This window comes from Hemitrygon akajei, chromosome 19, assembly GCF_048418815.1.
Source record: "Hemitrygon akajei chromosome 19, sHemAka1.3, whole genome shotgun sequence".
Classification (NCBI taxonomy): domain Eukaryota; kingdom Metazoa; phylum Chordata; class Chondrichthyes; order Myliobatiformes; family Dasyatidae; genus Hemitrygon; species Hemitrygon akajei.
In genome coordinates this window covers 22,488,969-22,511,370 of record NC_133142.1, presented here as the reverse complement: position 1 = coordinate 22,511,370, position 22,402 = coordinate 22,488,969, and the positions used below count along the sequence as shown (strand labels likewise).

General features: G+C 38.4%; 2 protein-coding genes and 1 pseudogene across 6 annotated transcripts in view; 2 read left to right on the top strand and 1 right to left on the bottom strand.

Moving 5' to 3' along the window:
• The window catches only part of LOC140741814 (protein TASOR-like), a 62,963-nt gene extending 60,258 nt beyond the window's left edge, over positions 1-2,705 (top strand). Inside the window, exon 22 of the mRNA XM_073072229.1 lies at positions 24-2,705. Coding sequence (XP_072928330.1) covers positions 24-190 — 167 coding nt within the window. The 3' untranslated portion in view covers positions 191-2,705. The remainder of the gene's footprint in view (positions 1-23) is intronic.
• LOC140741815 (uncharacterized) lies at positions 1,246-2,705 on the top strand (annotated as a pseudogene).
• Positions 2,706-5,487: 2,782 nt separating this feature from the next.
• The window catches only part of ccdc66 (coiled-coil domain containing 66), a 77,511-nt gene continuing 60,596 nt past the window's right edge, over positions 5,488-22,402 (bottom strand). For all 5 annotated transcript variants that reach the window (XM_073072225.1, XM_073072227.1, XM_073072224.1 and 2 more), the window contains 4 exons: positions 15,583-15,638; positions 10,464-10,714; positions 9,605-9,732; positions 5,488-6,618 (listed from right to left, as the gene is read on the bottom strand). In XM_073072225.1, coding sequence (XP_072928326.1) covers positions 6,544-6,618; positions 9,605-9,732; positions 10,464-10,714; positions 15,583-15,638 — 510 coding nt within the window. In that variant the 3' untranslated portion in view covers positions 5,488-6,543. The remainder of the gene's footprint in view (positions 6,619-9,604; positions 9,733-10,463; positions 10,715-15,582; positions 15,639-22,402) is intronic.

Genomic DNA, 22,402 nt, shown 5'->3' with positions numbered 1-22,402 from the left:
TTTTTTTTTTTCCTGCCCCCCAGAAAAATTAATGGAGCCCCTTTCCAATTACTTAGAGTGTGGAGTGGTCGTGGCTTGTATTGATGACTTTGTGAAAAACTTCAATAGCCTTATTGGCTATCATAGTTCAAGTATGGAAGATAAACAGCTACTAAGATTAGGAACTCAAGATAGCTTGCAAAGCAAGTAAAATGTACTGAAAAGCTAGCTGATTTTTTAGTTAATTCTGCAGGTAAATGTTGAAAGAAGACCCACAAGTTTTGTATTTGAACCTGTATTCCAATCAACATAACTTATCTGTATATAATTGACTTGTTTGTTGAAAGAAAAGTAAAGAAAAACAGACATGATGCATTCAAAGATTTATGTTGGTTCTGGAATTAAGCACATAAGATTTGTGTCTTCACCTGAGTGCAATAATGAGAAAAATCTGAATATTGTGAATAGTATTTTGAATGTCTGGAGAATGGTTTTTTTTTAATAAGAAAAAGGTATTATGTTTGTCATACTTAGAAACTGATGTTTATTTCTAATCATCGATAAAACATCCATAGGTAAAACAAGACTTATCCTGTATAAAACACAGGGAAGTTTTTAAAAAGATGGCATAATTTATTTTAATTCATGGATATTGTAAATTTCTTGTATAAAGTGTATATTATTTTTTTGGGAAGATTGAGGAATTCCAAGGGAATTAAGCTGGTAAAGCTTAAATTTTAAAAAGTGGAATATCTTTTGCTGTTTTAAGAGCATAATGTAAATCAGGAATACTTTGTTTAAATAGTACATTTCTTACTAATGGAAATTGCCTTGGAGTTGAGCCTGATTGGGCAATGGAGCTAATAAATGAAAATGATTCTGAAACAGTCTCAAGATTGATACCAGTTCATGATCTGTGGCTTCTACTTTGGCAGCTTAGAATAAGTAAACCCTGGTAAACCTATGAAAGACCATGGGGGTGCGAGTCTGGGGAGAGCTAGTGTTGTTTGGTTATCATATTATGGTGTACTTAGAATGTGTGCTAATGTAAGATTGAACTGTGGAAATGGTACATTATCATAAAAGAAGTATAAATTCTAGTGACTGGCTCAGTTAAGTTTTTAAATTTTATAAAAAAATGTCAAGGAATGTTCAGGTTTTTAAGATATTGAAAAAATTACCAAGTTTAAATTTAATTCTCAATTATTTGACAAAAATATTTTCGTTAGTAACTTCTAATGGCCATGTCCATTTTCTTCCAACTCCATGGAGTTGGCAAAAGTGGAAAATGCTGATGCAGAAAACTTCTGAGCAAATGAAAGAAGCAATGAAGAAGAGGATATGTCATTAGATTCTGAAGATAGTTTACCACAGACAGGAATCTGTATTGACAAATCTGAGGCTCTGAATGTTGCTTATTCTTCACAAAATGAAGTAGAAAAGATTAAAGGAAAATGGAGTCACTCATTTGAGTCCATACGGCAAGCATCAGAGGATGCAACTTCAAAACTGATTGAAACCTGTATTTCTACAACCTCTTTGCAAATGGCAAAGATTCAGGAGGAAGAACAGGATTTGCATACACCAGTAATTCCTTCTTACATTCACAAATAGAATGGAACTACAGGAATTACTCAGTTTTCTAGCAAGTGGAATTAAGCCATTATAAATTTCATCTCTGAATCAGAATTACAAAGACAGTTATTTTTTACCTGGATATGATCAAAATTTGGCTTGTAATAACAGCTGGGAAAATTCCTGGCATTCAGTGTACCAAGCCTGTCTTACCAGCAGTGATGGCGAAAGAAACATGAGCAGTATCACTGAATTTAGCATTTTTGGTGGAGTTTTCCATTATTCAGTTTGAATGCATCCAGTAATGTCACCACTGTATTTGTTCCTAATCCTTTGCTTGATCCTGATAGGATTTTATTCCAAAGGACAACTAAACAGACAGGCATATGAATTAGTGACTTGGTTTGAATATTAAGCTGTTGAGTTCGATATATTTTCTTTTACAGTAACCATGATTCTTCCTCAAAGCTCGGTGCTTAAAAATGACCATTTAAGACTAAATTTCCACAAAATCAAGTGTTTTTTTTTGTCTTGGAACCACATGTCTGCATTTATTTTTGTAAACAAAGTCAATCATTTTCTGGTGTATGGTATTTTTAAGAATTATGGTCCTGCAGTCAGAATTGTAAAGAGCTGGATATTCCTCACAGCTGCTCAGTTGTAACTTATGGCCACTTTATACTTTTTTTTTAAAAAAAAGAAACTGAACAAATATCCTAATTCAAACTGTACTGTAAGCACTTCTTAAACTTTATAGCATGTTACACTGATGTTTAATCAGTTTGTGAATAAACTAAGTATAATGGTTATTGGCTATGTTATCCATTTTATGGTGTTGGTCTGTTCTGTATGTAAAAAGTGTAGATTGAGCTATTTGATGAAAGGATATTTTTAATTTTACAGAAAAATGACAAATACTTTTGACTTGTAGCTAATCTTTTGATACACTTAATTTATTTTGTACAAATATTTCAAACCATTGTTTTTAAAAAAATTTTTATGTGGTTTTCTCTCTGGCTATAAGTGTTTTATTTAATGTCCTTGCATCAGTGCACTGGTTGTTAACTCGACATTCATTTACCTCAATGTATAAAGTCTATTTTACCACTTGTTCAATCTAGCATTAAATAAAACACTTGCATACAGATTAACTTGTTTGTGCACCTGTGTTTATACCTGTAAATAGTAAAATTGTTTTTACTGTATATTAAAAGTTTAAAAATAGGCTTCTAAATAAGTGTCAAATGTTTTCCTGTGAAAGTTGTATCCAGTGGATTCTAGTTAGTTGGACATCAGGTAATCAGGGCATCTCGTAATGAACTAAAGCAAATCCAGAAAATAGTCCCCCAGTGATGAGTTCATTTCAAATAAGGATGCCATTATGGGTGATAGAAATCCAGAAACTGCATTATACTGGGAATTTGTTTATTTCAATCAGATAAGTTGTGTACAGACATTAATTTACTTATATTAGATATCATAATGCAGGGACATGACAGGTCTATTTTTCTAAGTTATTACAGGTTTTCTTAAAGTATAATTTCCAGTTGAACTACTGTGGCTACCTGAAGCTTTCTACATTATAGTCCTTTCCCAAGATGTCTTAAATACATATTTGATATTGTAATACTGATGACCATAATTTGGCACTTCCTGCATTAGTGTTTTATCTTGCCATTACCAAGAATTTAGGAATTACTAGACACTAACAATAGTATTTTTAATTGAGGTAGTTTCACTTCAGCTTTTGCTTTTTTAAATTAATATTATAAACACAACACCTTTAAGCTATCATTGGGTGTTAAAGTTGTATGAAGGTGATCATGGCAAACAAGGGTCAAAGTACCATGATGTTTTCTTCATGATTACAGCCATGAGTTCAAGTAGGTTCTGTTGAAGACACTGGTGTAATGCCTTTAGTAGTAGGTATTTCTCTTTGGGGGGGGGGGAGAGGGAGAGAGGTGGCAAGGTAATCAGGCAAAGACAATGTGAACAGGAAATCATAAAAATGGAGTTGAGGCAGGTGAGGGTTAGTGAGAGAATGATGAGAACAAAAATAAATGTAAAGGAGCTCAAGGATAAATATATAGATGTTTCATTTTGGGATTACTGCTTATAAAGGATTGCCATTTAAAATAAAAAAATATTCTACCTAATCTGAAGGCAGAAGTATATAAATGCTTTTAATGCAGTGAACAGTTACTATTTGTAGGAGGTGATAGCATTCAAGTTCTTCCACATTTTCAGAGATTCATGTTTGGTCCGGGATTGCCACTTTGCATGTGAGATGGCTTTCTGGAGGTCATACCTAGGCCTCTTGTATTTTACTTAGTTGCCAGCCTGAATACCACGTCTGGCCCATACTGCTGATCTCTTGATTCATCCATTGTTTGAGGAAGACAATGATTTTGTGGGGGCTGCTGTACTCGACTGTTTATAAAGTCCATGAGAGCAGCCATGTAATTTTTCAGAATCCCTGATGGGTCCTTGAACATAGTTCATTGCACCTACTCAAAGCAATTCCGTAGCCACTCCTGTGGCTACCTCTTCGTTGTCCTTATCTGGAGTCTTGATTTTTAGCTTCTGCATATATGCAGGGAGAAGGAAGACTCCAGATTATCAGATTTCAAAGGTGAAATGAGAGGCATTCCTAATATTTGTACAATGATGGTAAAATGTGTTCGGACCCATTGTGCTGCAGGTGATATGTTGATGATAATTGGGCAGAGGTTTTGTAGGGCAATGTAATTGGTGGAAACATACGTAATTCACAACCACTGACATTGAGTCGAAATTCACTCTAAGAGGCTGGTGGTGATAACTTCCGTGAAGTTCAGTTACCACCTTTGTGTTCAGGTTTTGGAGTACAATAAATGAGTTGTTATGGTTTTCCTTAAATATAAAATGCCTTGTGTTATTGTATTTGTGAAAACCTATATTGGTGACTCAATGCTCTAGGAAAATGCCAGTTATTGGATATGTCAGCCAATGCAATGGCCTTGAAACTGCCAGAGCTTTGGGAGCAAAGTACCATTGCTTGGTTTGTATGAGCCGAGGCCCTACTTCCACTGCGAGAAATCTCCACTGACAACAGCAAATATTTCTATGTGGTAGCAGCTGTGAGAGTGGTGTGTGTGGTGTGTCTACTTGAACATCCACCTGAATTCCATAATCATTGAAAATTTACCCTTTACAGACCTTTGGCCTAACGATGTCTGTGTGCGCCAATTGCTCTCCTTGCATGGCCTCAGCAATGCTAAGCCGTCAGTGCTAATGGACCACATGTTGTCTCTCCTGGGAAATCATCCTTGGTTTAATTTTAAATATCTCTTAGTGCAACAAATACCAGATCAAGTTTGTATAGCCCTCACTAATGCACCCATGAAAGACTAGGGAGCTTGCTAAAATGGCAAATAGCCTATACTCAGCCAAACAGAGGTACATAACTTCTCCTCTTTTTCCCTGTCTCAATAAACCCAGCCAGTAAGGCCTCTAAACAGACAACGGCAAATCTGTGTTTTTACCACACTCACTGTGGTACAAATGCGAGCACTGGTGGTTCCACTTTTGGGTCTGACACCAGCTGGAGGAGGATTTTGCTTTTTTAGGATTCTGGCAGTGTGGCTAAAATTCCAGTGACTATTGGTAAATTCTGAGTTTGATCTATGAAAGAATGCCCAAGTCTGGGTAGTGTGTAATGTGGCTACCAGCACATTAGGCTGTTAAAATTCAGAAGCAACCATGGACCTTGCATTCTCCAGAGTATAGTACTTTTGCTATTTCTCTAAATGTTTCAAAGCACAGTACTTAGAGTAGTAAGATGATACCTTATTGAGATTGCTACCAGTGATAGAGGCAGGAAAAGTTCAACAAAGGAGAAAAAGTGGCAGATAAAGATGAAATGAGCCTAGAATTTCAGCTGTAGTATCTGGGTGTATTTAAATAATCAATAACACTTTATTTGAAGAGTTAAAAACAGTACTTTCACATAAATAGTATACTAATTACACAACTGAAGTTTTATTTAAATAAAACTATAAAAACAAATTAGCAACAACTAGAAAAAACTTAAGATATTTTGAAACAAGCCAGTCTCAATTTGTGTTTGAAAGGGAAAAATGTACAAGAGTATTTTAGGCTAACTTATCCTAAACCTTGAGTGTAAGCCTTCAAAATGTAAACTTTTCCTCATTTCAAATCCACTAATTAACACAATCATTGCTGTAAACTTCAGAAACAGACATTTTACCACAAATGGACACAATTACCATACAGTTGATTTGAATTTAAAAATTCCCTGCAAATATACTTCCACACATGGAATCCCAGCTTCAGTAAAATAGCAGGAGTACTCTATCAATTTTCAATATACTAAAAACAGTGCAGCGGTTCAAGATCATAACCCAATATTGGTATGCTTATTCGTCAGATTTGGGTAGCATTGCCAGCAGTCCCTAGATATTAAGAACAAATTATTTGAAACTTCAGTTCTTCTCACTAATTGTTATTCATTTGGGCAGGCATAAGTAGAAATCTTTTAAGTTGTTAATTTTCCCAAACTTCAAACAATTCCAGGAACAAAAAATGAAAATCACTATGCAGCTGCTTAAATCTTTGTTCATCCTATAACATCCCAACAATGAACACCATTCCTGTAAGAAAAAATTGTACATGAAGAATTTTGTGAAATGCTCAAGGGTGCTTTGGGAAGCTCTTGGAGATTGAATTAACAGAACCTACCCATCCTAACAGTTCTCATGTACTATCCCATACATCAAAGGGAGATTTGATTTATTGTCTGAAATTAAGAGTTTGTAGATTTAAAAAAAGCAATCTACAAGTTCCTAGTGCTATAACGAAATCCTTTGACTATTTTATCCACCAGTACAATTTTGTTTTAGTATATCATTTAGCAGCCTGGCAAGTGGAAGGTGGGTGCTAGTTAGGAGGGCACGATGGTGCAGAATTTCCAAATGATCATAAATTCTGTCAAGATCTTGAAGATTGCTCCTCTTGATGCATAGGACTGGCTATTTCCAGCTCTCTCTGTTTCTGCATTAGACCCTAGAAACGAGAAAAGAAACACTTAAGAGTTGTAAGTGTTGGTCTATTAATATTTGAAGTACAAATACTTCAGTGAAATGCTTGTTTTTAAATCAAAACCATAGAACAATATTAGTGTTAAGGTGAAGTACAAAAGATGGCGGAAGAACTTGGTAAGTATTTTGACACAGTCTTCACCTTGGAAAGCACTACTAGCATGCCAGAAATTTGAGAGCATCGGGGGCTGAAATGAGTGTAATGACTGCTAAGGAGAAAGTACTTGGGAAGTTGCAATGTCTGAAGGTAGAAATAGTTGCATGAAAAAGTTTGAGAACCCTTTGCAATGACCTGGTTTTCTGCATTAATTACTCATAAAATGTGATCAGATCTTCACTTAAGTCACAATAATATACAAACACTATCAGCCTAAACTAGTAACACACCAACAATTGGACTTCTTCACCATTTAAACAATCATAATAGCTTCAAAAAAAGTATGTGAACCTCTGGGGTAATGCACTCTACCAAAGCTATTTGGAGTCCGGTTTTCCAATCAATGACATTAAATTGGAGGTGTGGGAAGTAGAGGTGCCCTTGCTATAAAAAAGGTAGATAGATAGATAGATACTTTATTCATCCCCATGGGGAAATTCAACTTTTTTTCCAATGTCCCATACACTTGTTGTAGCAAAACTAATTACATACAATACTTAACTCAGTAAAAAATATGATATGCATCTAAATCACTATCTCAAAAAGCATTAATAATAGCTTTTAAAAAGTTCTTAAGTCCTGGCGGTAGAATTGTAAAGCCTAATGGCATTGGGGAGTATTGACCTCTTCATCCTGTCTGAGGAGCATTGCATCGATAGTAACCTGTCGCTGAAACTGCTTCTCTGTCTCTGGATGGACACACAAAGTCAGGTCATTGACAAAGCCTGCTCTTCTCAAGAAAGAGCAGTTTACATGCACCATGCTGTGATCAAAACAACTTTCAGAAGACCTTAGAGGAAGAATTATAGAAATACATCAAGCTGGAAAAGGCTACAAAATCATTTCTAAAGACCTGAGACTCATCAGTCCACGGTAAGAGTAATTTTATACAAATGAAGGAAATTCAGTAGTGTTGCTACTTCCCTTAAGAGTGGGCGTCCTGCAAAGATCATGCAAAGCACAACATGGAATGCTGAAGGAGGTGAGAAAGAACCCAAGGGTAATAGAAGACCTGCAGAACTTGCTAATGTCTTTGTTTATCTGTTCACTGTAAGAAAAACAGTGTTTTATGGAAGGACACCATGGAGGAAACCACTACTGCTCTCCAAAACAAAAAATTGCTGCACATCTCAAGTTTGCAAAAGACCATCTGGATGTTTCTCAGTGCTTCTGGGACAATGTTCTATGCATCTATGCAACAGAAGTTGAGCTTTTTGGCAGAAATGCATATCGTTATATTCGGAGGAAAAAAGACACTGCACACCAACACCAAAACCTCATCCAACTGTGAAGCGTTGTGGAAGGAACATCATGGTTTGGGGCTGCTTTACTGCCTTAATGCCTGGACAGCTTATAATTGTTGAGGGAACAATGAATTCAAAACTATATTAAGCCATTTTACAGAAGGTCAGAGCAGCTTCCCTGAAACTTTAAAAAAGCTGGATGATTCAACAAGACAATGATCCGAAACACACGAGCAAAGCAACAACAGAATGGTTTAAAAAGAAGAAACTCTGTGTATTGGAATGGATAAGTCAGAGTCCAGACCTTAACCCAATTGAGATGCTGTGGCATGACCTGAAAGAGCTGTTCATGCAAGGTATCCCAGAAATATTGATGAACTGAAACTGTTTTGTATGGAGAAATGATCTAAAACTCCTCCTCGCTATTCTGCAAGTCTGATCAGCAGCTACAGAAAATGTTTGGTGGAGGTTATTGCTGCTAAAGGAGGTTCTACCAATTACTAAATACAAGGGTTCACATAATTTTTCCAGCTTGGACTATTTCCTATGGTGGGCGAGTCTAGGACCAGAGGGTACAGCCTCAGAATTAAAGGGAATCCATTTAGAACCGATTAGAAGGAATTCTTTAGCCAGAGGGTATTGAATTTTTGGAATTCATTGCCATGAACAGCTTTGGATGCCAAATCATTGAGTATATTTAAAGCAGTGGTTGATATGTTCTTGGTTAATCAGAGTATCAAAGGTTAAGGAGATAAGGCAGCAGAAAGGGGGTGAGAGGGATAATAAATTAGCCAAGAAGGAATGGCTGAGCAGACTCAATGGGTCGAGTGGCCTAATTCTAATCCTACTCTATATCTTATGACCTTATAAAGATTAAATATCAGACTATTTTGCTCCAATTTGTATTATATTAATAGTTTAAATTCCATCAAAACTATTAACGTACAGTCCTCTAACTCATGTCAGATTTTGATCAAGATTGCTGACCACCTTGACCTATTTATATAGTCAAAATAAAGTTGTCGCATTTTTAAATGCTATATTTCATATTTACTGTTTGACATGTTGGTACTTATTACATTACATAAATTGTTTCCAAGTCAATTAATAGCATAATGAACCAAAAGAATGATCAAGTACAATATATGAGTAGAAAAAAAACCAATCATTTTTAAAACTTTTGCTCTTAATGCTAAATTTAACTGAGTTGCCTCAGTTGTAGAGTTTGAGAATGCACATGACAAGTCTTGGAGCCATCCCTTGGACCAGATTCCTGGTGTAGATAGAGCATACAGAAGAAACAGGTTTGTAGAAATGATGGAAGGGGTGGACCATGGGAGGTATATTCAGAAGCAGCAGGTATATTTCTGACAAATACAGAAGTTGAATATCAGGACTAGACAGTAACAATTAGTGCATTAGCAACAGAGTCTGAGCAAGACAGATGAAAGCTGTTTTGCGGAACTAAGCTCTTGAAATAAGTGAATCAGAGATTATGATTTCTTAATGAGTCACCGGAGAAAATTATTGACATTTGGGAATAGTCTTACTTGACGAAGTTCTGAAAGGCCTTTGAGAATAGCTTGCTGCCGTTCCCGGTTTCTCAGCAGATCAGGGTTGAGAAGAGGATCTCTAGGATTGTCAAAACTACAGCTTTGATGCTGCAAGTGATCTGTAACTGAAAGGAATAGAATGGGAAAGGAAAATTTGATATAGTTAATCAAAACTGGACCTTGGGAGAAATTGGCTTTGGTTGTTTGCACTCAATGCATTCCATAATCTTTACATTCAATTCCATTGAAGCTGATGGAATTGAAGATGCAAGAGGCAAGTACAACCAGTCGACGGTACTTGTAGTACAAGTAATCAACGACCAATATTCTCTCCTTTTCAAATTTAAGATCAACATCTCTAACATTAATAATGTAGTTGGCTCTTACTACAAAATCACGCACTTCAAGGTAGAAATTATTATTTATTACCAGCCTCAATGGACTTTGATATCAATAGTAATTCCAATATTCAAATTCATAGAAAGGAAAATTTCTTACACACGTGGTTTAAGAAATCGACAAAATTCACATTGAGGAAATTACAAGTTGGTGCTGAACTATACAATTGTTCCACACTATACAAAGTTCTTGTCAATAACACAATAGGCCCTTGAAACTGCAGCAGGTTGAATCACACAAGGATATAATGAAAAAAAGGAAAAGGGCAATCAATTCTTATACTTAATGAATAGCAGAGGAGACTCAACTCCAGTTTCCTGCCAGTAACTCCACAAAGCAAATGAGGAAATGGAAGCTCATTTCCTTAGCAACTATATCTACTAAATTGACTACCAGAGCATAATATGTTTATTATTTTTTAAAAAAATTAGTTTATAATTAAAGACTGTATAAATACCACTGCAACGCTTGTACTGTGGGTCATCTGTTGAAGGCCTTGACATTGGAGCATCAGGATCCAAATGATACACTTCATCTGAGCGCACATAAGGAACAAAGTTGAATGATGGTGGTCCATCATGTTCTGATTCATTACCAAGAGGAGCCCATTGGCACCATTCATCTGGATTAACATTTTGAACTGCCAGTAGGTCCTGCTCCAGTTGCAATTGTTTGTTTCTTAGTGCAGGAACTGGTGGAGATTCACAACTGCATAGAAGAAAAATTCATATTTCTAATTGCCATTTATTTTAGTAACTTTCATTCTATAAAGTAATTCACTTAATGTTGCATTTAAACCTTATCTTAAGCTATGAACAAGACAGCTATTACTAACAAAGGAAAATCTGCAGACACTGGAATCCTAAGCAACACATACAAAATGCTGGAGGAACTCAGCAGGCCAGGCAGCATCTACGGAAAAGAGTAAACAGTCAATGTTTCAGGTCGATACGTCAACAGCTATTACTCTTAGCCCAGCATTGCAAACTTTAGTTCTTTCATGAATACCTTCCATATCACAAAGAAATTCACATGCTATTTATTAAGGGAAGGTCTATCTTTTTGTTACAATTGCAGGTCAGACTCAGTTATGACAATCACTCAAGAATGGCAGTCAATTTACAGATTTTAACTTGATGCTTTGTAGAAGTCTACAGGATGTAGGGAAAGCAAATATGACAATGTCCCCAGCTCCTCCAATGAATTTCAGAATTCTGTTCCTCTCTACATTTATGCTATCTGACTGATTGAATGTATCCAGAAAAACTACAATAATCTACTACCTGAATGTTCAGAAATCCCAGTGATTTAGCAGCTGGCTCATCTGCACTCACAATGACAACATCAGGTCTCCAGTTCTTCCCTTCTCTATAAACTCACCTGGTTGTTTCCTGTGTCCCTACAAACTTGCTAAGTACATGGAAATACACTACTAAAGAACTGAATTAAGTAAGGGTTGGATTATTATTTGGACGTTTGATTGCATAGCGGGGGAAGAGTTTGCAAACGGAGCAAATAGGGACAGTTGGGATATTCTGTGTGCCGCAGTTACCTAGGAGATGTTGGATTATGCAAAATCAGGCTCTTGGCAAGGGCCAATAAAAAGAAATTAGGTTTAAGTGGCGCAGCCATTGTTTGGGTGGGCCAGTGTTAGAGTGAGGAGTTCAGGCTACAGCTCATGGAGGCTTCTGCAAGGAGGGGTGAAGGCTGTAGCTAGATTTTTTTGTTTAATTTTTTTTTCTTTCTTATTGCAGTTAGAGCAGTGGGAATACCAGGCAGGGTAGTGGAATGCTCCTCCTGTGGAACGAGGGGAAAGCAGGGAGACATCCAGTGTCCCTGATTACTACACCTGCAGAAATTGCATCCAGCTGCAGCTTTTTTCAGATAGTGTTAAGGAATTGAAGCTGCAACTGGATGAACTCCGGATCATTATGGAGGCTGGGGGGCTGATTGACAGGCGATATAGGAAGGTAGTTACACCCAAGATGCAGGACACACGTAACTGGGTGACTGTCTGGAGGGGAAAGGGGATAGGCAGCCACTGCAGAGTAACCCTGTGGCCATTCCCCTCAAAAACAGGTATATCACTTTGAATACTGTGGGTGGGGGTGGGAAGAGGGGAAGTGACCTAGCAGAGGAAACTCACAGTGGTCAGGTCTCTGGCACTGAGTCTGGCTCTATGGTGCAGAGAAGAAGCCAGCTGTACTGATAAGGGATTCACTAGTGAAGGAAACAGGAAGGAGGGCTTCTGGACAAGAACAAGATTCCTGGATGTTGCTTTCCAGATGCCGGTGTTAGGGTCAGGGATCGAATCACAGCATTCTTAAGGGGGAAAGGGGGAAGATGAACAGCTAGAGGTGTAGTCCAGTCAACACTAATGACATGGGTAAGAAGGTCGACAAAATCCTGCAAAGTGAGTTCAGGAACCTTCCAGGGTTATGATCTTAGGATTGCTAGCCATGCCATGTGCTAGTGAGGCCAGAAGTAGGAAGTTCATACAGTTTAACACGTGGCCAAGGAGATGGTGCAGGAGGAAGGACTTCACATTTTTGGGTAATTGAGCGTCCAGGAAGGTGGGATCTGTACAGAAGGATCAGTTTACACCTGCACTGGAGGGGAACTAATATCCTTGTGGGAAGATTTGCTGGTGCTACACTGGGGGCAGGGGCAAATTTTAAAGTAGATGTTCAGCCTATACACAAAGTAAGGAATCAAAAGATTGAGCATGGTGGGACTAATGTTCTGAGTTGTGTATATTTCAGTGAAAAGAGGGCACTGTAGGGCATGAATCAGCATGTGGAATTATGACTTTGTAGCCATCTGTGAGACTTGGTTGCAAGAGGGACAGGACTGGCAGCTCAATGTTCCAGGTTTCCATTGTTATAAACGTGAGAGAGCTGGAGAGATTAAAGGGGAAGAGGTGGTATTATTAGTCAGGGAAAATGTCACAGCAGTGCTCAGACAGAATAGACTGAAGAGCTCATTTAGTGAGGCTTTATGGGTAGAGCTGAAGAATAAGAAAGGTATGACCACATTAATAGGATTATATTATAGACCACCCAACAGTCCTCACGATTTAGAGGAGCAAATTCGCAGAGAGATTGCAGAGTGTTGTGATAGTAGATGACTAACTTTCCAGATACTGACTGGGACTCCCATGCTGTAAAAGGACTAGATGGGATAGATTTTATCAGATGTGCTCAGGAAAGTTTCCTTAATCAGTATGTAAAAGTCCCAACAAGAGAGTATGCAATCCTTGATCTGCTATTAGGGAATGAGGCAGGGCAGGTAACAGAAGCTGGTGTTGGGGAATGTTTTGCATCTAGCGATCATAATACAATTAGTTTCAAAATAATTATGGAGAAGGATAGTTCTGGTTCTTGAGCTGAGATTCTAAATTGGAGAAATCCAATTTTGATGATATCAGAGAAGATATGGCAAGTGTACAAGGGGCAAGTTGTTTTCTGGCAAAGGTGTATTTGGTTAGTGGGAGGCCTTCAAAAGTGCGACTTTGAGAGTACATAGGTTTGTGTGTTCCTGTCAGAATAAAAGGGAAAGATAACAAGTATGGGAACCTTGTTTTTCTTGAGATATTGAGGTTCTGATAAGAAAACGGAGGAAGTGCAATTCAGGTATAGGCAGGAAGAAGCAAATGAGGTAATTGAGTATAAGAAATACAAGGAAACACTTGAGAAGGTATTCAGGAAGGCTAAAAGAAGGCATAAGGTTGCTCTAGCAGACAAGGCAAAAGATAATCCCAAGGGCTTCTACAAATATATTCAGAGCAAAAGGATAGCAAGGGTTAAAAGTAGTCCTCTGGAAGATCAGAGTGGTCATCTATGCGTGGAGACATAAGAGATGGGGAAGATCTTAAATGAAATTTTTGCATCTATATTTACTCAGGAGATGGACAAGAGAGGCGAAACAGGGGTGAGGCCATGGGCCGTAAATAGATTACAGAGGAGGTGGTTGCTGTCTTGAGGCAAATTAAGGTTGATAAATCCTCAGGGCTTGACTTGGACCTTGTGGGAGGCACGTGCAGAAATTGCATGGGCCTAGTCAGTTGATATTTAAAATGTATTTAATCATGGGTAAGGTGGCAAAGGATTGGAGGATAGCTAATGTTGTTCCATTGTTTAAGGAAAGCTCTAAGAATAAGCCAGGAAATTATAGGCCACAATGCCTAACATTAGCAGTGGGCAAATTATTGGAAAGTATTCTAAGGGACCAGATATACAAGTATTTGGAGAGACAGTGACTGATTAGGGATAGGCAACATGGCTATATGCATGGTAGGTCATGTATAGCCAATCTTAGTGCTTTTCAAGGAAGTTACCAGGAAAGTTAATGAAAGCATGACAATGGATGTTGGACGGCAAGGCCTTTGAGAAGGTCCCACATGGAAGGTTGGTCAAGAAGGTTCATTCACCTGGCATTCAAGGTTAGACACTGGCTTCAAGGGTGAAGACAGAAAGTGGTAGTGGAGGGTTGTGTCTGACTGGAAGTCTGTGACCAGTGTAGTGCCACAGAGATCAGTGCTGAGTCCATTGTTGTTTTTCATCTATATTAACGATCTGGACAATAATGTGATAAACTGGATCAGCAAATTTGCGGAGGACACCAAGATTGGGTGTGTGGCGGACAGCAAGGAAGACTATCAAAGTTTGCAGCAGGAATTTAATGCAGCCAGCTGTGAGGTGTTGCACTTTGACAGGGCGAACCAGGGTAGGACTGACACAGTGAATGGTAGGGCACTAAACTGTGCAGCAGATCAGAGGGACCTGGGAATACAGATCTATAATTCCTTGAAAGTGACTTCACAGTTATAAAGGGTCATAAATAAAGCTTTTGGCACATAGGCCTTCATAAATCCAAGTACTGAGTATAGGAGCTGGGATTTTATGTTGAACATGTAAAAGATGTTGGTGAAGCTTAATCTGGAATATTGAGTGTAGTTTTGGTCGCTGACCTACAGGAAGGATGTCAATAAGATTGAAAGATGCAGAGAAAATTTACAAGGATATTGCTGGGACTTGAGGACCTGAGTTATAAGGAAAGGCTGAAGATGTAAGGACTTCATTCCCAACAGTGTAGAAGAATGAGGAGAGTTTTGACGGAAGTTCACAAAATTATGAGGGTATAGATAGAGTAAATACATGAAGGCTTTTTCCACTGAGCTTGGATGAGACTTGAACTAGAAATTACTGGTTAAGGGTGAAAGGTGAATGGGAACTTCTTCACTTAGAGGGTGGGTGCGAGTGTGAAATGAGCTGCCAGTAGAAGTGGTGGATGCATATTCGATTTCAACATTAAAAGAAATTTGAGCATGTACTTGGATGGGAAGGGTACTGAGGGCTATGGTCAAAGTGCAGATCGATGGGATTAGGCAGATTAATAGTCCAGCATGGACTAAATGGGCTGAAGGGCCTGTTTCTGTACTGTAAAATTCTATGACTATCTCCCAGTCTGACATCAAAGTCCCAAGCAAGCTGAATGAAGTGTATTAACATAGTTGCACTAGTTTTTTTTCCTTCTTAAAAAGACATTGTTCCCTAACCTAAAACTGCGTAACTTACCTGTAAGCTTTGTCAGTTAGTTTGTTATTGCAGTTGCTCCTTTTGATAGGTTCTTCCTGTAAAGAGTTATTGCCAAATTAGTTAAGCAATTCCTTAATTTATAAAGATGCAAACAGATGAATAATAGTGCATGGACTTTCATATTTAGTAAACATATTGGAAAACTTTTATGAACTATTAAAATGTAGAGAAGAACATTTAATACAATTGCAAGTTTACAAATGAAGGTTTAAATAGAACTAGCTTAAAATAATGAAATAAAACAGAAAATGCTTTAAATATTCAGTGGGTCTGGGAGTAGCATCTGTGGAAGGAGGAACAGATGTCCTACTCGCATTTTCTGTTTTTATTTCAGATTTCCATATAATAGGCAGTTATTTTGTGTCCATTAGTTTAAAAACAAGTTTTATTAGCAGCTGAATAATGTACCATTTCTTGATATGGAACCTTTCAGCTTAAGATTATTGATTCAATCAGTCATTACCAGATGAAAATAATGCAGGGTAATGCAAAATTAAGTCAGCTTTAGAATTTATAAATCTGGCCTTTTTTGCATTTTTAATAAATTATTGTGTATCCCAGAAGACCAAGTGAGACATGAATCTATGATCTTCCATAGTGCAGGTCCTCAAGTCCTGGAAATATCCTTGTAAGTTTTCTCTCCACTCTTTCAATCTTATTGACATCTTTCCTGTAGTTAGGTGACCATATGTACACACAATACCCCAGATTAGGCCTCATCAATGTCTTATACAACTTCAACATAACATCCCAACTCATGTATGCAATGCTCTGATTTATGAAGGCAATGAGCCAATCCTATCTACCTTTGACACTACTTTCATGGGAAATATGGATCAGTATTCTCACATCTCTTTGTTCTGCTGTACACCTCAGTGCCTACTATTCACTGTGTAAGTCCTACCCTGCTTTGATCTGCCAAAGTGCATCACCTCACACTGCTCTGCATTAAATTCCATTTGCCATCTTCAGCCCAATTTTCCACCTGGCCCAGATCACACTGCAAGCTTTGATAGCTCTCCTCGCTGTCCACTACAGCCCCAATTTTGCTGACACCTGCAAATTTGCTGATTTAGGTTACCACAGGGACACAGGAATTTAGGGATAACAAAAATATGGGAGAATGGAAAGCAGAACAGTAGGGTACAAAGCAAGAGAACGTACCATTTGAATGTTGCAATCATTTCCTATTTACTTGCACATCTACACAATGAAAATAGAGAGTTAAATGAAAAACATGATAGGAAGTGAGCTGAAGTAATAAGTCTGCAAAAATCCATGATAGATAAGGGCTGGGAATGGAGTAATTCATGACAAAACTCACTACAGAATTGAAATAGGAAATTCAGCAGTCAGTATTGAGGGAGGGGCTAAGATGAAGTAGAAGAATAGGCTATTAAGAGAGATACAGTCAAGGGAAAGGGGAAGAGACCACCAAGTGGCTTGAAGAATAATGTATTGACTATGTTTGTAGGATAGGTGGAGCAGTTGCAATCTATGCTTCTTGTGCTAATGAATGGGGCAGATCTGCAAAACTGTTACCTGCGAACAGAAAGAAACTGGCTAACTTGCCCATAGCATATGCTTTTCATTGGTGTGGTTGGGGGATGGTAGAAATTATGTGATACATTCTGCAGGATTTTTTCTACTGTTAAACTTGATGCTTTGTGGGTTTGGGTACTTGATCCTCCACAATATTCCGTGTGGGAATTTAAACTGAAGGTGGCAGTGTTTTTTTTACGAGGTCGAGTTATGAACTCGACATCAACCTGGCAAGGATGGAGAGTGTGCTTGGGAGCGTTCTGTCACTGGATCGAACTTGGGAACCTCTGTTCTTGAGCCCGGTGCTGATCTTACAGCGCCACCAGCCAACCTAAGACTGTGCCATGTCTTAATTATCTAAAAAATGCATTTCAACTCAATGTCACTGAACAATTCACTACAGCATTAGTGCTGTCAACAGAGGCACCTTTCAATAGTTTTCAATTCATTAGCTGCTGTACTACTGACACCCTTATGACTCCTTAAGAAAGAATATTATTTTGTTTAGATAGAAAAATCCAAACTTTAGCATTTGCTGTCAAATTTAATCAGGGTGGACCAATCTTTAGAAGTAGAACCTTCTTGACATTTCTATAAATAAGCTGACAATCTTGTGTTTTGGGAAAAATAATGCTGCTTAGAAATTTTAAGCAAAACTTTGTTTTCATGAAATAGCTTGCAGAGAAGTTACTTGTTTGCCAAAAGCCAAAGTGCATCGAATAATTATAATTCTATTTCAATTCAGTCAACGTGCTCAGTGCAAACTAAAACTTAGTAACCCACAATCGCAATAAAAGAATCTATACAAAGTTTATGAAGCTGAATAACACAATTGTAGAAAGCAATTTTTTTAAATTATCCAAAATATACTGGCTTCGGACGTTTATTCCCTTCTCCGATTAGCCAGAGAACAGGGACAAAGAAAGAAGTCTCACCTGTATTGATTTCATTACCAAAAAGGGAATTCTTATTTATGAGCTGGGACAATGAGTAAAGCCAATCATGTCAACTGAAGAAATCAGAGGTGACATGTCTAATTTCCCCTGCTCCTGCCCTCTTCATAAAAATCTTAAGCTTGGTGACAGTGATGTTCCTAGCACCTTCCTGAGAAACACCCCAAGTTGGACTGGATTTCACATACAAAGGATTCATAAGATCACAAGACATTGGAGCAGAAGTAAGCCATTCAATGCATCGTGTCTTGTCTGCCATTCCATCATTGCTGATTTATTATTCCTATCAACCCCATTCTCCTGCCTTCTCCCCATAACCTTTGAATCCCTGATTAATCAAAAACCTATCAACCTCCTGCTTAAAAAAAAATCCAATGACGTGATTTGTACAGCCGTCTGCGACAATAAATTCCACAGATTCATCACCCTTTGGCTAAAGAAAATTTTTCTCATCTCTGTTCTAAATGGATGTCTCCCTATTGTGAGGCTGTGCATAGACTCTCCTACTATAGGAAACATCCTCTCCACATCCAGAACCTTCAATATTTGATAAGTTTCAATGACATCCACCCCTCATTCTTCTAAATTCCAGTCAGTTATCAAATGCTCCTCACATGTTAACCCTTTCAGTCCTGGGATCATTCTCATGAACCTCCTCAGGACCTTCCCCAACACTAACATTTCTTTCCTTAGGTAAGGTGTCCAAAACTGCTCACAATATTCTAAGAACAGTCTGAGCAATGCCTTATAAAGCCTCAATATTACATCCTTGCTTTGGTATACGAGTCCTTTTGAAATGGTTGCTGAGAATGAATTTGCCTTCCTTACCACCGACTCAGTCTACAAGTTAACCTTTAGAGAATCCTGCACAAGGACTCCAAAGTCCCACTGCACCTCTGAGTTTTGAATTTTCTCCCCATTTAGAAAATAGTTTACGCCTTTATTCCTTCTGCCAAAGTGCAAGACCATACACTTCTCTACATTATTTTCCATCTCCCACTTATTTCCCTATTCCTCCAATCTGTCTAAGCCCTTCTGCAGACACCCTGCTTCCTCAACATTACCTGCTCCTTCACGTATCTTAATATTGTCTGCAAACTTGACCATAAAGCCATCAATTCCTTCATCCAAATTACTGATGTACAACATGAAAAGAAGCAATCCCGATACTGACAGCTGTAGTACACATGTAGTTACTGACAGCCAACCAGAAAAGGCCCATTTATTCCCACTCTTTTCTTCCTGCCAAACAGCCAATCTTTTATCCATGCTAGTACCTTTCCTGTAATACCATGGGCTCTTATTTTGTTAAGCAGCCTCATGTGTGGCACATTGTCAAAGGACTTCTGAAAATCCAAATAAACAACATCCACTATATTTCCTTTATCTATCCTGCCTTTATTTCCTCAAAAAAAATTCCAACAGATTTGTCAGGCAAGATTTCCCCTTTAGAAAACCATTTTGACTTGGCCTATCATGTGCCTCTAAATACCTTGAAACTTCATCCTTAATGATAGATTCCAACATCTTTCCAACCACTAAAGTCAGGCTAACAGGGTTATAATTTCTTTTCTTTTGCCCCCTCCCTTCTTAAAGAGTGAAGTGACATTTGCAATTTTCTAGTTCTCAGGAACCATTACAGAAAGTATTGATTCTTGAAAGATCATTACTAATGCCCTCACAATCTCTTCAGCCACCTCTTTCAGAACCCCAGAGTGCAGTCCATCTAGTCCAGGTGACTTATCTATCTCAGGCTTTTCAGCTTCCCAAGTAGCTTTTGCATCCTCTTTTATATTATTGGCTAGCTTATCTTCATATTTCATCTTTTCTCCCTTTATGGATTTTGAAATTGCCTTCTGTTGGTTATTAAAAGCTTCCCAATTCTCTACCTTTCTACTGAAGTTTGCTATATCATATAACCTGTCTTTTGCTTTCATGCTGTCTTTGACTTCCCTTGTCAGCTACTGTTGCCTCATTCTCCCTTTAGAATACTTCTTCATCTTTGGGCTGCATCTTTCCTGTGCCTTCTGAATTTCCACCATAAACACCAGCTATTGTTCTGCCATCATCCCTGCTAGTGTCCCCTTCCAATTAACTTCCGGCATACTAGTCTTCACTTCCACAGTGAAGACAAATGCAAAATACTTATTCAGTTCATTCGCCATTTCCCTGTTCCACATTACTACCTCTACAGGAGTCCAATATCTTCTCTCACCTCTCTTTTACACTTGAAATATCTGAAGAAACTTTTGGTATCCTCTTTAATATTACTGGCTAGCTTTCCTTCATATTTCATCTTTTTCTTCTTTATGACTTTCTCTAAGTTGCCTTCTGTTTTTTTTGAAAAAGCTTCCTAATCCTCAAACTTCCCACTAATTTTTGCTCTATTATATTCTCTATCTGCAGCTGCATCATCCTGCCTTTAGAATACTACTTATTTGGGATATATCTATCCTGCGTTTTCCGAATTGCTTCCAGAAACTCCAGCCATTCCTGCTCTGCTGCCATCCCTGCTAACGTCCCTTTCCAATCAATGTTGGCCAGCTCCTCTTACATGACTCTATAATTCTCTTTACTCCACTATAATAGCAATTTTATCTTCTCCTTCTTAAACTGCAGGATGAATTCTATATTATGATCATTGTCTCCTAAGGGCTCCTTTACCTTAAACTTCCGAAACAAACCTGGGTCATTATATAAAACCCAATCCAGAATTGCCATTCCCCTATGGGGCTCAACCACAAGCTGCTCTAAAATGCCGTCTCATAGACTTTCTACAAATTCCCTGTCTTGGGATCTAGCACCAACTGTATTTTCCCAATCTACCTGCACACTGAAATCCCCCCAGACTGTTGTAATATTGCAACACACATAAAATGCTGGAGGAACTCAGCAGGCCAGGCAGCATCTATGGAAAAGAGTAAACAGTTGACGTTTTGGACTGAGACCCTTCATCAAGACTGGAAAAAAAGGTAAGAAGTTTAAGCAAGAAGGTGTGTGTTAAGCAAGAAGGGAAGAGGATGAAGGTAGGTGATAGGTGAAACTGGTGTGGGGGGGAAGGGTGAAGTAAAGGGCTGGGAAACTGATAGGTGAAAGAAATAAAGGGCTAGAGAAGGAGGATCTGATAGGAGTGGGTAGAAGACCATGGAAGAAAGGGAAGGGGAGCAGCACCAGAGGGAAAGGAAGGAGAGGAGGTGAGAGAGGGAAATGGGAATGGGAATGGTGAAGGGTTGGGTAGGGGGCTTTTACTGGAAGTTTCTAGCATCTGTAGGTTTTCTCATCTTTGTACTACTATTGTAACATTGCCCAATCTCCCACTGTAATTTGTAGTCCATATCCTGGCTACTGTTCGGAGGCTTGTATATAACTCCCATCTGGGTCTTTTTACCTTTGCAGTTTTTTAACTCTATCCATATCTTCCGATCCTATGTAACCTTTTTCCAAAAGGAATTGGTTTCATTTTTTTTTAAACCAATAGAGCCACTCTAACCCCTCTGCCTACCAGCCTGTCTTTCAGTATGTGCATTCTTTGATAAGCTCCCAACTTTGATTCTTCTTTCAGCTACAACTCAGAGATGATACCCAGAACATCATACCTGCTAACCTTTCACTGTGCCACAAGATCATCTACTTTATTCTGTATACTGCATGCATTCAAATAGAACACCTTCAGTCCGGCATTCATCAATCTTTTAGATTTTGTCCCTGTTACACTTTTAACTCATTCCACTAACTGCAATTTTGCCCTATTATCTGCCTATCCTTCCTTACAGCCTGACTATACACTGCATCTAATTGTACATCAACTGCCCCATTCTCAGCTCTATCACTTCAGTTCTTATCACCCTGCCAAATCAGTTCAAACCCTCCCCAACAGCTCTAGAAAATCTGCCCACAAGGCTTATTTCAGGTTCCGGTATAACCCATCTTTTTTGCACAAGTCATACCTTCCCCAAAAGAGATCCTAATAATCTGGAAATCCAAAACCCAGGCCCCTGCACCAATTCTTCAGCCATGTATCCATCTTCCAAATGATCCTATTCCCACCCTCACTGGCACAAGAATCCAGAGATTACTACCCTGGAGGTGCTGCTTTTCAACTTTCTACATAAATCCCTGTATTCTCTCTGCAGGATCTCCTTCCTTTTCCTACCTATGTTGTTGGCACCAATATGTACTACGACTTTTGGCTGTTCACTCTCCCCCTTTAAAATGCTGTGGACCTGAACCAAGGCATCCCTGACCCTGGCACCTGGCAGGCAACATATCATCCAGACATCTCTTTCATGTACACAGAACCTGCT